Source organism: Leuciscus leuciscus (assembly GCF_965113295.1).
Source record: "Leuciscus leuciscus genome assembly, chromosome: 1".
NCBI classification, from domain to species: domain Eukaryota; kingdom Metazoa; phylum Chordata; class Actinopteri; order Cypriniformes; family Leuciscidae; genus Leuciscus; species Leuciscus leuciscus.
Genome location: NC_138725.1, coordinates 76,163,827 through 76,177,883, shown reverse-complemented (window position 1 = coordinate 76,177,883; position 14,057 = coordinate 76,163,827). Strand labels below are relative to the sequence as shown.

General features: G+C 39.4%; 2 protein-coding genes and 1 long non-coding RNA gene across 6 annotated transcripts in view; 1 reads left to right on the top strand and 2 right to left on the bottom strand.

The window, feature by feature from the left end:
- cyth1a (cytohesin 1a) overlaps positions 1-1,296 on the bottom strand; it is a 73,431-nt gene extending 72,135 nt beyond the window's left edge. The window contains exon 1 of the mRNA XM_082186450.1: positions 1,263-1,296. Coding sequence (XP_082042576.1) covers positions 1,263-1,281 — 19 coding nt within the window. The 5' untranslated portion in view covers positions 1,282-1,296. The remainder of the gene's footprint in view (positions 1-1,262) is intronic.
- LOC309513126 overlaps positions 1-14,057 on the top strand; it is a 284,332-nt gene that overhangs the window by 137,200 nt on the left and 133,075 nt on the right. The window lies entirely within an intron of this gene.
- LOC309510410 (protein NLRC3-like) overlaps positions 12,980-14,057 on the bottom strand; it is a 68,834-nt gene continuing 67,756 nt past the window's right edge. For all 4 annotated transcript variants that reach the window (XM_082185159.1, XM_082185157.1, XM_082185158.1 and 1 more), the window contains 2 exons: positions 13,741-13,787; positions 12,980-13,657 (listed from right to left, as the gene is read on the bottom strand). In XM_082185159.1, coding sequence (XP_082041285.1) covers positions 13,113-13,657; positions 13,741-13,787 — 592 coding nt within the window. In that variant the 3' untranslated portion in view covers positions 12,980-13,112. The remainder of the gene's footprint in view (positions 13,658-13,740; positions 13,788-14,057) is intronic.

Here is a 14,057-nt window from a genome sequence, read left to right as displayed (position 1 = left end):
TAACTTTTTGAACTGCAATCACTAGCTTCCGGTAACGTTAAGCCCAATTTATACTTCTGCGTCGAACTCACGGCGAAGCTACGTCGTAGGCTGTGTGTAGCGCGCGTACCCTTCGGCGTACCCTGTCGTGCACCTCTCCAAAAATGTAACAACGCGTCAACTCTACACGGACGCAAGCGCTGTGATTGGTCTGCTTGGACCACTCCCTCGGGTTTCACATGCTCCCTCTGCAAGTGTAATTGCGCGTCAATGCTGACAACGACGCAGAAGTATAAATGAAAACCAACGCGTTGCCTACAGCGTAGAGGCTCCGGCGTAGGTCCAACGCAGAAGTATAAATCAGCCTTTAGTCCGCGCATTACGAGAGAGTTGAGTTCCTGACGCATAACGTAGGATGTAGGAGTAGCGTAAGCTTAGGTGAGAGTAGACACCTCACCAAACATATAAGGCTGGGCAACAAACTCAAGCTCCTCCCACATTTCTCTTTAAAAATTAGCATTTCTAATTCGTGAGCGGTGTTTTATTTTTCTCTATCTTCTGCGCCTCCTCGTTCCTCAATACATCATGCGTCGAGTCAGGGTTCACTCTTTGGCTGGAACTTCGGAAGCCAGTGATTTTAGTTTATAAAGTTATAAATATGGATATGTTTTATTAATTCATCTTTATTAATCCATCTGAAGCTGTATGGATTACTTTTATGATGGATGGATGCGCTTTTTTGGGCTTTAAAATCTCAGTTACTTTTCTCTCCCATTATAAAGCTGGGTAGAGCCAGGCTGTTTTTTAATATATCTCTGAATGTGTTTGGCTGAAAGAAGAAAGTCATATACACCTAGGATGGCTCGAGGGTTGAGTACATTATGGGATATTCTTCATTTTTGGGTGAACTAACCTCTTTTAAAAATAAAACTGAGGCATGCCGCTTTATACCCTGCTGTTCATATTACGCTTCACATTATTATGGTAAGGAACGCGAGCTGATGCAGAATGATCTGACGGCTGCGCTCTGTAAGTCTAAAGGACCTGTTTGAGACATGCCCAAAACTCATAACATCCGAATCCTCCCAAGATGTCAGTGTTTACCAGGCAAACAATGCATGTGGACTCAACATCACAGGACTGCGATTCAAGAAATGTTTCAAGAAACACGCAACATGTAGGCTACAGTATTTCCTCCATGATGTAAATCACAGCCTTGCACGTGCAATGCCATTTTTATCACTTTAGGCATGATGAAGCAGATATTCAAGCGTGTGTCCTACCGTAGCTCTCCTCATCCATCTTCAGCTGACAGACACTGACGCAGGAACAGTGAAGGAGCGTCAACAATAATGTGGAGGGATCCAGCTACTCTCCTCTGTCTAGCCCATGCAGTCTCTCTCTCTCTCTCTCTCTCTCTCTCTCTCTCTCTCTCTCTCTCTCTCTCTCTCTCTCTCTCTCTCTCTCTGCTGCAGCTCTGCTGCTGTTCAGCCTCAGACCGACTCCTCCTCAACAGATGAGATGACGTCACTCACAGCATGTGCGCGAGAGCACGGCTATCAGACTGTCATACATGTTGAATATCTCCAGTGGTGCTGGAATAAATATTTAGACAACACAATTAGGTGCAAACCAAAGCTTCAGCTCTCGGACTGGGAACCTTCTTGCTGTGAGGAAACTGTCTTGGTCACACTGAGCTGATGTGAACATAATGAGCTCTAAAATATTAGGCTACTTTTAAAACAACTTTAAAATATGAATAATATATTTACATTATGTCCATTCATGAATTAATGTGAGTTGTGTTAAGCAAGTTGTCGGGCTGGTTGGCTGTCCAAAGGTTTTGGTTATACTGTAGTTTATAGCGTAAGAGGGTAGCAACAAACATTATATATATATATATATATATATATATATATATATATATATATATTTGTATAACATATATGACATTTGTAACATGCTATAACATATTTAAAACACTTTTACCGCAAATTTTGCCTTAATGACTTTATAGGTTATTTCAACCTGATCATGAAAAATGGGGGCAAAAACAAAAGTGTTGCGTTCATAATTTTGTTCAGTGTATATACTGGCCCTGATAATCAGCATATTTACTTCCCACTAGCTCCGTTTCAGTAAATCAGTTATGATGAATGAATGACTCTCTCACCCGTTGCTTTGGTCTTTGTCAACAGCCGCTTGCACCTCCTGCTGGTGAGCCGACTAACAGCAGATGGAGTTCATGCATCGGTAATCTACTGCTATTGCTGCAGTTGCCAGATGTGCAATGTTGAATTTCCTTATGAATTTGAACCACTGAATTTGTGGAAGCGAATATTCAGGCAGAATGGACTCCAATAAGTTTTGCCAATATGCTCCCATACACTTTCTCCCTCTTTTTATCACTCCTACTTTATAAAGACTTATAGATGCTCTAAAATAGGGACTCTTTTTATCCATTGGGATTTAATGTACATATTGAAATTACTCAGTTATCAGAATATTGACAGGTATTTTCTCCAGGGTTTGGTCTCTTGTTGACTTTCTTCCTTAATAATACACTGTAATTTAATATTTTATTATATATATATACAGTGAGGAAAATAAGTATTTGAACACCCTGCTATTTTGCAAGTTCTCCCACTTAGAAATCATGCATGGAGGGGTCTGAAATTGTCATCGTAGGTGCATGTCCACTGTGAGAGACATAATCTAAAAGAAAAAAATACAGAAATCACAATGTATGATTTTTTAACTATTTATTTGTATGATACAGCTGCAAATAAGTATTTGAACACCTGAGAAAATCAATGTTAATATTTGGTACAGTAGCCTTTGTTTGCAATTACAGAGGTCAAACGTTTCCTGTAGTTTTTCACCAGGTTTGCACACACTGCAGGAGGGATTTTGGCCCACTCCTCCACACAGATCTTCTCTAGATCAGTCAGGTTTCTGGGCTGTCGCTGAGAAACACGGAGTTTGAGCTCCCTCCAAAGATTCTCTATTGGGTTTAGGTCTGGAGACTGGCTAGGCCACGCCAGAACCTTGATATGCTTCCATCTTCAATGCTCTAACTGAGGGAAGGAGGTTGTTCCCCAAAATCTCGCAATACATGGCCCCGGTCATCCTCTCCTTAATACAGTGCAGTCGCCCTGTCCCATGTGCAGAAAAACACCCCCAAAGCATGATGCTACCACCCCCATGCTTCACAGTAGGGATGGTGTTCTTGGGATGGTACTCATCATTCTTCTTCCTCAAAACATGTTTAGTGGAATTATGACCAAAAAGTTTTATTTTTGGTCTCATCTGACCACACTACTTTCTCCCATGACTCCTCTGGATCATCCAAATGGTCATTGGCAAACTTAAGACGGGCCTTGACATCTTGTAAAACACTTTTTGTTTGTAAAGGCAATATGCGCAAGGGTTGCGCAATGCGTCAACCATTCAACAGCATCATGCATATGTAGTGATTCACACCTGAGGAGACAATGGGGCCCGCATACTTAATGAGCCATTCATTCAGGTGTGTCACCTATAGCCACAAGAAAGAATGCAAGAGCAATATATATACAGTATATATATATATATATATATATATATATATATATATATATATACACTCACCTAAAGGATTATTAGGAACACCTGTTCAATTTCTCATTAATGCAATTATCTAATCAACCAATCACATGGCAGTTGCTTCAATGCATTTAGGGGTGTGGTCCTGGTCAAGACAATCTCCTGAACTCCAAACTGAATGTCAGAATGGGAAAGAAAGGTGATTTAAGCAATTTTGAGCGTGGCATGGTTGTTGGTGCCAGACGGGCCGGTCTGAGTATTTCACAATCTGCTCAGTTACTGGGATTTTCACGCACAACCATTTCTAGGGTTTACAAAAAATGGTGTGAAAAGGGAAAAACATCCAGTATGCGGCAGTCCTGTGGACGAAAATGCCTAGTTGATGCTAGAGGTCAGAGGAGAATGGGCCGACTGATTCAAGCTGATAGAAGAGCAACTTTGACTGAAATAACCACTCGTTACAACCGAGGTATGCAGCAAAGCATTTGTGAAGCCACAACATGCACAACCTTGAGGTGGATGGGCTACAACAGCAGAAGACCCCACCGGGTACCACTCATCTCCACTACAAATAGGAAAAAGAGGCTACAATTTGCACAAGCTCACTAAAATTGGACAGTTGAAGACTGGAAAAATGTTGCCTGGTCTGATGAGTCTCGATTTCTGTTGAGACATTCAGATGGTAGAGTCAGAATTTGGCGTAAACAGAATGAGAACATGGATCCATCATGCCTTGTTACCACTGTGCAGGCTGGTGGTGGTGGTGTAATGGTGTGGGGGATGTTTTCTTGGCACACTTTAGGCCCCTTAGTGCCAATTGGGCATCGTTTAAATGCCACGGCCTACCTGAGCATTGTTTCTGACCATGTCCATCCCTTTATGACCACCATGTACCCATCCTCTGATGGCTACTTCCAGCAGGATAATGCACCATGTCACAAAGCTCGAATCATTTCAAATTGGTTTCTTGAACATGACAATGAGTTCACTGTACTAAAATGGCCCCAACAGTCACCAGATCTCAACCCAATAGAGCATCTTTGGGATGTGGTGGAATGGGAGCTTCGTGCCCTGGATGTGCATCCCACAAATCTCCATCAACTGCAAGATGCTATCCTATCAATATGGGCCAACATTTCTAAAGAATGCTTTCAGCACCTTGTTGAATCAATGCCACATAGAATTAAGGCAGTTCTGAAGGCGAAAGGGGGTCAAACACAGTATTAGTATGGTGTTCCTTATAATCCTTTAGGTGAGTGTATATATATATATATATATATATATATATATATATATATATATATATATATATATATATATGTATATATATATATATATATATATATATATATATATATATATATATATATATATATATGTATATATATATATATTCTACCAAATTGGTTCACAGTTGGAAGCATGTCAATTATTTTTTATTTTTTATTTTTTTTACAAATTTTGCTTGCAAATTGTATAATATCCAAGGAAAACATGTCTATTAATTGTGCAGTTAATTCTCATACTGTATTTTCAGTTTTGGAATATGTATCCTCTCCCCAAATTTGTCAATAATAAAACACAATAAAAATTATTTAAAGAAAATGCTTATATTTACCTTTTAAAATTTGTTTACATCTACCTTGTAAATATATTTTTATTAAAAAGGTTACAATTACAACAACAATTGAAGTGTAATCTTTCTTTGTAAAAACTAAAGTATACATTTTATCATACATATTTCAAAGTTAAGGATTCATTACTTCGAATATAGCCTACATTGACAAAACATACTATATTTAACATATTAGCAAAAATTGGCAAACAAAAGCTTATTTGAGGTGGCAGATATTTTACTGTAAAAATGTGTAATCTATCCAAAACTAATCAACGAAATGTTGTCTTTCATTTGTCTGTAAAATAGGTCTTTCGTTTTTATTATAAGGAATATAAATGTTAATTTGCAGTTTAATACGTTGCTTATACAAATACATTTTATTTCAACATATTTCAATCGATTTTACTCAGTATAGCAAAATAGTTTGCTAAAAGCAGATCATTCATTCACACACAGAAACGCAATTCAAATTTAAACCGTCTTTTTGCGAGTTGTGGTAAACAGCGCATCTCTGCCGTTCATTCATTCACACAGAAACGCGATTTACTTGAGAATGAAAAAAAAAACTTTCTACATTATTCCATCCGTTGCTCCTCGAAATACCAGCACTTCTGAGGTAAGTTTTCCATTATTATTATTCCTCACAGCGCTGCGAGACAGTGTAGACAAGTACACTTATCTGAATAAACTTGATGTGTTTTCTCGAGCTGATATGGGCGTTCACAGTTTGTATGGGATCGTCTCAGTCATTTGCGTTTGAATAGGGCGCGCTCTCCGTGGGCGGGGCCGATTAAAACGTAATGAGATGAGATGAGCTCGACTGGAATCGCTCTTTTAATACAGATTTCACAAGATGAGAATATTTGTTTTTTATATAAATTACTTCATTTAAAAGAAGAGAATTCAAGCTTCATGCCTGTGTGTCTGTATGCCTGTTTGACTGAGTATTCGCTGAGTTATTGTTCATTTTCGGACGCGTTTCAGAATGGACTTCACTGGCAGAGAGAAGGCAGAACTCGCTTCGTGTTTATTTTTCTTTATTTGGCAAAAAGCGCAACACTTTGTTTTTATTGTGAGTATACACAAAAATAATACACATTTAACAGAATCGATTGATGTATGAAACTCCTATGGAAAATCAAAGTCAACAGAGTATTTATGAGTTTCTTTTACATTGATAAAAAAAAAGCGAGCTGGTATCGCCGGCGATACCGTAGACCTCAGGGGGTTAAGCAGGGGAACCTTCCGTGCCATGCATGATTTCAAACCATGATGTCTTAGTGTATTACCAACGGTAACCTTGGAAACGATGGTCCCAGCTCTTTTCAGGTCAGTTCTGGGCTGATTTCTCACCTTTCTTAGGATCATTGAGACCCCACGAGGTGAGATCTTGCATGGAGCCCCAGTCCGAGGGAGATTGATAGTCATGTTTAGCTTCCTTCCATTTTCTAATGATTGCTCCAACAGTGGACCTTTTTTCACCAAGCTGCTTGGCAATTTCCCCGTAGCCCTTTCCAGCATTGTGGAGGTGTACAATTTTGTCTCTAGTGTCTTTGGACAGCTCTTTGGTCTTGGCCATGTTAGTAGTTGGATTCTTACTGATTGTATGGGGTGGACAGGTGTCTTTATGCAGCTAACGATCTCAAACAGGTGCATCTAATTTAGGATAATAAATGGAGTGGAGGTGGACATTTTAAAGGCAGACTAACAGGTCTTTGAGGGTCAGAATTCTAGCTGATAGACAGGTGTTCAAATACTTATTTGCAGCTGTATCATACAAATAAATAGTTAAAAAATCATATATTGTGATTTCTGGATTTTTTTTTTTTGATTATGTCTCTCACAGTGGACATGCACCTACGATGACAATTATATATATATATATATATTTTTTTTTTTTTTACCCCATGTTTAAGCTCCCAATAAATGTGTATGTATCTCATCTAATATGTGATGCATTAAAGAAGCAAGAGGCAAGAAATACAGGGCAAAAGAATATGGGAAGACGGCGGTAATGCACAATCCCAAGGTCCCAGGCCCCACACTCCCCCAGAGCTAACTCCAACTGCAGAGGAAAGGGACTGGGATGCCATGGCCAAGTTGGGTCCAGAAGCAGTATATATATATATATATATATATATATATATATATATATATATATATATATGAAGAGGTCAGATGCAAAAGCCTCTAAGTGCCATCTGAAATTTTCTTCTAGAATGATCATTTTTATAAAGCTTGTTGATTTAAGTTAAATAATTTCACTTAAATGACAATTAATAGGTAATTTGCATTGCCATTTAAGTGAAATTATTGAAATTAAATATACGAGCTTGGTAAAAATTATCATTCTAGAAGAAAATTTCAGATGGCACTTAGAGGCTTTTGCATCTGAACTCTTCATATACACACACACACAGCAAAAACTCAAGTGTTAAATTAACTCTCCTGGAAGTTTGTTTGACTCCATACTCAAGAGTGTTAAATTAATACTGAAGCAGGGTTAAAATGAATTAGATAATTAAGTGATTAATTGAGTGATAACTGAGTATTATTGAAGACACCTGATGTGACAAGCAGAAGTGACTGGTTGGAGTGATTAGCTTGGAGATTTGCTCATCGATGGCCCATTTTATTGGACTGATGATCATGGCTGGAGGGAGGATGGTTTCAGGCAGAGTCATCAGGAGCAGGTTGGTAAAGACACGATAAGGCATCTGCCTTACAGTTCTTATCCCCAGGTCGATATGAAATGGTGAAATTGAACCTGGTGAAGAACAAAGCCCATCGGGCTTGGCGAGGATTGAGTCTCTTAGCTTCTCTCAGGTACTCGAGGTTGCGATGGTCAGTGATGACCTTGAACTTGTGATGTGCTCCCTCCAGCCAGTGTCTCCATTCTTCGAGAGCTAGTTTAATGGTGAGAAGCTCTCGGTTTACGATGTCGTAATTCTGCTCCGCCGGGGAAAGCTTCTTTGAATAGAAGGCACATGGATGGAGTTTGGGAGGATTACACTGCCGCTGCAAGAGGACCACTCCAACCCCAGTGGAAGAGGCATCTACCTCAATGATGAACGGGAGATCAGGATTAGGGTGGACCAGGATCGGAGCGGTTTGGAAGGCCTGTTTGAGTTGTTGGAAGGCTTCTGAGGCTGCTGGGGTCAAGGACAGAGACTTGGGCTGGCCTTTGAGAGCTGAGGTTAATGGACAACTGAGAAGACTGTAGTTTTGGATGAATCGTCTGTAGAAGTTGACCGATCCGAGAAAGCGTTGGAGTTCCTTGATTGTAGTGGGTTGAGGCCAGTTTTGGATGGTATCCACCTTCCTCTGGTCCATCTGGATGCCATGTTGGTTTATGACGTACCCTAGGAAGTGGACAGAGGTAGTGTGGAACTCGCATTTTTCCAGCTTAAGGTAGAGATGGTGATGGTGGAGTTTATCAAGGACCTGTGTTACATGAAGGCAATGTTCGGCCAGGTTCCTGGAGAAGATGAGGATGTCGTTTATGTAGACAACGACGAATCAGTTGAGGAAGTCCCGGAACACCTCATTCATATAGCCTTGGAAGACTGCAGGTGAGTTGGATAGGCCTTACGGCATAACTCGGTATTCATAGTGACCTGAAGGAGTGACAAAATTGTGGGAAAATTGTGTCAAAATTGTGTTATTGTGGGAGAGAGGTGTCAGATTCTACTACGCCCCAGCGGTTTTCCTTGGATGGTGTGGATTCTTAGATCCTGAGAGCAGCGTTTCTTGTGGACATTCAATTTCTGGAGGAGTTGGACTGAGATGAAGTTCCCCGCGGAGCCAGAGTCGATGAGGGCTTGTGCGGAGACACAGATACGGGAGGTTAGAATATGTACAGCTCCGCATCTGTGAGATGATATGAATCCACCTGCATAGGTTCAGGTGCTGGAAGGGCGACTGATGGTGCCGAGGGCGGAGAAAATGCTGCGGGATTTAGGAGAGAACAGGCGGTGAGACGTTGAGAAACCTGGATGGTCTTTTGGATGAAGTTGTCTATTCCCATAGCATCTTCATACACAACCATGAGCTGGCAGATGTTGGCATTGAGTCCCTGACGGAAAGCGGTGAGTAGTGCAGTCTCGTTCCAGCCGCTGGTGGCTGCCAGTGTGCGAAACTGGAGGGCGTAAGCACTGACAGAGTTATTGGCTTGTCGCAGGTTGAACAACTGGTTGTGAACTGACAAATTTGAGGCGGTTTGGCCAAACACTTCTTTAAAGTGACTGAAGAAGGAGGATAGTGAAGAAATGATGGGTGCATTGGACTGCCAAAGAGACTGAGCCCACTAAAGTGCACGTCCAGACAGCAGGGAAATGACAAAGGCTACTCGGGCACGTTCGCTGGTAAACAGGTGAGACTGCATCTCGAAGTATAGTGAGCATTGTAACAGGAACCCCCTGCAATCCTCCACCTCTCCGGTGAATGTCGCTGGTCGGGCCATGGGACTGGCGGGTATAGCGGGTGAAGCAGTGGGTGTGGAGTGCAGGAGAGATTGGCGTGCAGCGTGAAGGACATCGGTGGGAACGGTAGGTGGGTTGTCAGACAAGGTGGGCAGAAGGGAAAGGCGAACTGCATGAACCAATTCTCTGAACGGATCGATGGGTCGATCCGCTGCAGTCTCCGTGGAGACTGACACTCTGCATGTGGTCTCGTCTTCTGTCACGGTACAGAGAGAGGCAGACAGGTAAATAGTGAAATAGATGTTTATTGAACAGAGGCACGGAGTGGAACAGCAGATGAGACTGGTGAGTATGCAGTGGAGAATCAGAACAGGATAATGAACTTAGCTGTCTGTTTGCAGATGGCGGGACAGGATATGGCAGACTGATGACTGGAGACAGAAGACAGAAGACGGATGACGGGCGATCAGAGATTCGAGGGTGAAGTTCAGGTAAGTGGTCTACAGGTGAGTAGAGGAGTCTGTACGTCAACATAAGGACAAGACCAGACAATGAAGTGAAGGGGAAGTGTCTTTATATAGTGTGTGTTGATGATGAAGTGCAGGTGCGGTGAATCAGAACTCCGGGGAGAGTGTACGAGTGGGCGGAGTGTGCAGATCTGGTGACTCCGTGACACCAGTAGATTACCGTAAAATCAAGGAAAAACAGTAATATACTGTAAAACGTAACAGTCAGATTTACTAAACGAAAGAATTTAATTTCACTGAAATATTAGAGAAAGTTCATAGAAAAAAGTTATGCAAAGTCAATAACTGATAAGGAGAGTAAATATTAAACTGAAGTGTTTTATGTGTTTTTGCACAAGAGGATACAGGAGAGATCTGTTAGTTTAATTCATTAGTTTTGTGGGTCACCATTGTGCTGGGGAGTAGAGTCTGTGCTTCAGTCAAAGATGAGCAGAGAAACATTGATGTTATGCTGCCTGTTGCTTTATTTAAAAGCAGTAACTGTGTAGTTGCTGATGCAGTGACCATCTCCTGGCTAAGTATATTAGCACACACATGTTTTCTAATGTTCGCTAAATACGAACTGCAAAGATTTTAGTTACAGTCATGTTTTTAATTAATTCACTATTACACATTAGGTGTTTGTAGTTTTATATCAAGAGATATTAATTTCCAGTGGACTCAAATGAAGTAAGTTCACACTATCAGTATAAATACTAGTTTTTAAACTCAAACTGTTGAAGCAATCGGTTTCCCAAATGATATGAGTTACCTTCCATGGTATTTTTACAGTTACATACAGTAAAAAAGGAGAGCTGTAAATTAACGGTAAAGGGCTGTAAATTAACAGTACATTGCTGGCAACCACAGCTGCCAGTAGATTACTGTTATTTTACAGTGCAATTTTTTTTTACAGTATTTTGTGATTAGAACAGTATTATGTATGTATATATCGCTACTGTAATAGAAGCCTCAATATTGTACTTCCAGACTACTGTACTTGTCATTTCCATGCCATTGTTTATCCATTCCTGTGTTTGTTGTATGTCTTTTATTTCAACGAGATTTTAAAAAGAGGGAGAAAGTGTCTGCATGGGAGCATATTGGCAAAATTTCTTGGAGTCCAGGCAGAATACTCAGAATATTATAGGTTGTGTTTTTAAACAGACAGAATAGTTTGGAATTGAAATCTGAAAAGTGAATATGGATTGTTACATTTTTGATAACTAAAATATGTTTGAAACGTTTTTACCCAAAGCTAAAAATGCAAATCCTAAAAGAACAATGTATTAAATTCAAGCATGGTTAATGCAATGCATATTTTATTAAGCTTGCTAGTTTATTAAGCTCCTCCAGATCTAATTTAAAATAAACTAAACTGGAAAACATAAACAATGAGCTTTTTTTATTATTCTGATTTAAAATGCTAATTTTAATTGTAATATTTTTTTATTATTATTTAAAGATGTGCACTCTCACATATATAGGTGTTTAAGGACAATATGTACTTTTTTTTTCTTTCGGAAACCACATTACAGCTTTTAAACTTGTTGAAAATAGGATAAAAGTTTTTTTAAACCACATGAAACAAGCACGAATACGTGTATATTTCTAAAATGTTTTTTTTTTTTTACAGGTTTTTATATTATTTATTTTTTACTTTAATTATTTGTCACAGACTCATTTACTTTCCTGTTCAACGGTTCTTCTGTATTAGATTCAATCCAAACTCTCTTTTGATGAAGATTCATAAAGTGATTCAGTCAAAACTGGACATTAAAAAGCAAACGTGTAAAAACAGTGAAACTCAGGGCGACAAACGTTTATCATGAATGAAAATAACAGTCAAAGATCAACAACTGAAGAAACATGTTCAGACTGAAACAGGAACAAGCATTTATTGACCACATTTACATGATTAAACTTGAATAAAACATGTCATGTGAATTAACAGCGAAATTCTGGCAGCAAAGGTGACAGTAGTTTAATATTCAATTTACAGTTATCTCTATGATTATACATATGTCATGTTATTAATTTCACATTGATTATAATAATGCTTTGATTCTACAGCATGAGATCCAGCAGTGTTTTTATCAGATAATCTCAAGGTTTTCAAAAACACATTGTGCACAAAAAAGAAAAAGAGACTCACAGAGACATCAAGATTTAATCTATGAATATTAATAAACGGCCAGAGTAGGTTCAGTTTGGCACGGGCGAGGTAAACATGTAGTGTGATCGCTAACAAAGCCAGAGCACAGAACAGCTACTCTTGTGTGCGCTATTGTCATTACTACAACAGCAACATTTTCTGACTATTATAGTACACTTTTCAATTAATTAAATTAATTTGAGTATTTTTAGATTTATAACGGGTCTGGTTCTCACCTTATTGATGAACAGGAATTGTAGTTTGCGAGAAAAGCTGCAAATTCCTCCATCAACTTCAGCTGCCTCTGTAATAATCTTCTAATACGTGCAAATACAATCAAGTTACAATCACTGCACAACATAAATGATAAATCGATTAGGCAGTCTGCTACTGAAAGTGCTTTTCTTCCTGTTTTCTTCAAAACAAAAAGTTGCATAATAAATGACTTAATCGCGGTATGTTGAGTGCAATGTAAATCACAGTGTGAGTACGCCCTAAGAGACCTTGAGAGGTTTAATATCTTCTTTTCTGCTTGTTCAGTGATTCTGCTTGTAATGTCTTCAATAATGTTCAATCATCATTTATTTATATTTATCCATATTTATGGACATCTCAGGTTAAACTTCGTGACATTTAACAAGGCCTGTTTTTTCAGTGATCTGAATATATGTATTTTTAGGGGAATTTAGCAGTTTTATTGTTATCATTTTTCACCAAATCATTGTTAGATTTTACTGCATTTTCTCTGTAAAAATACATTTATTTCCCAACTTTGAGAAAAAAAAAACTTTTTTTATATTTATTTTATGGACATCTCAGGTTAACATTAATGTGTGTTTGTCAGTCATTCAGTCAGTTTGTGTGTGTTGTTTAATGTCACACAAAGACACTGAATAATAAACACTAAATCCAGCATAAAGTGGTTCAGTGAATGTGGTGTTGAATGTGTGTAAGTGTGTGAGTGTGTGTGTGTCAGAGACGCTGTAGAAGGACACAGTGCCGGCCGACACGTCCACAAACACTCCTACTCTCTTACTGCCTAAACCAGGAGAAACAGCAGTGTCTTGCATATTGTGATAGATAGTGAATCTCTGATCAGTGCAGATCATACACCAGGATATCTTATTGTGTCCAAACAAACAGTCATGCCCTCCTTTCCTCTGGATTCCTTTATATGTCACTGATACATCACAATGAAATCCACTCCATTCAGCCTCCCAGTAACAGCGTCCAGTCAGACTCTCTCTTGACAGAACCTGAGGAGGATGCTCAAATCTCTCTGGAAGATCAGGATACGACTGACTCTCTTCCACACGTGTCATCTTTCTGTTATCCTCAGACAGAACGAGATGATTGTTTGCTGTGTTTGGATCCGGTGTGAGATCAACGGCATCTGAACACAAGAACACACATTACAACAGCAACATTTACAACAACAAAACAACAAACACTAAAACTGTGTATTTGGGGAATTACATTTGTGTAGTCTTGATGCCATCCTGAACTCTCCTCCATGATCCACACTAGAAAACACACACACACATTTTTTTTTTTTTTTTCATGTTTTATGGGGAATTTCCATAGACATCATGATTTTTAAACTGTACCTGTCACAGATCAGCCTAATATCCATCCTCTGCACTACATTTCCCATCACTCTCCTCGGTTCCCACCTGCACGTCATTTCCCAGTCACTCACACCTGCACCTCATCATCACCCTCATCACTGCCACTATTTAAGCACACACTTCACCACAGCTCACTGTCTGGTCTCGTTGATGCCAAGTGGACTG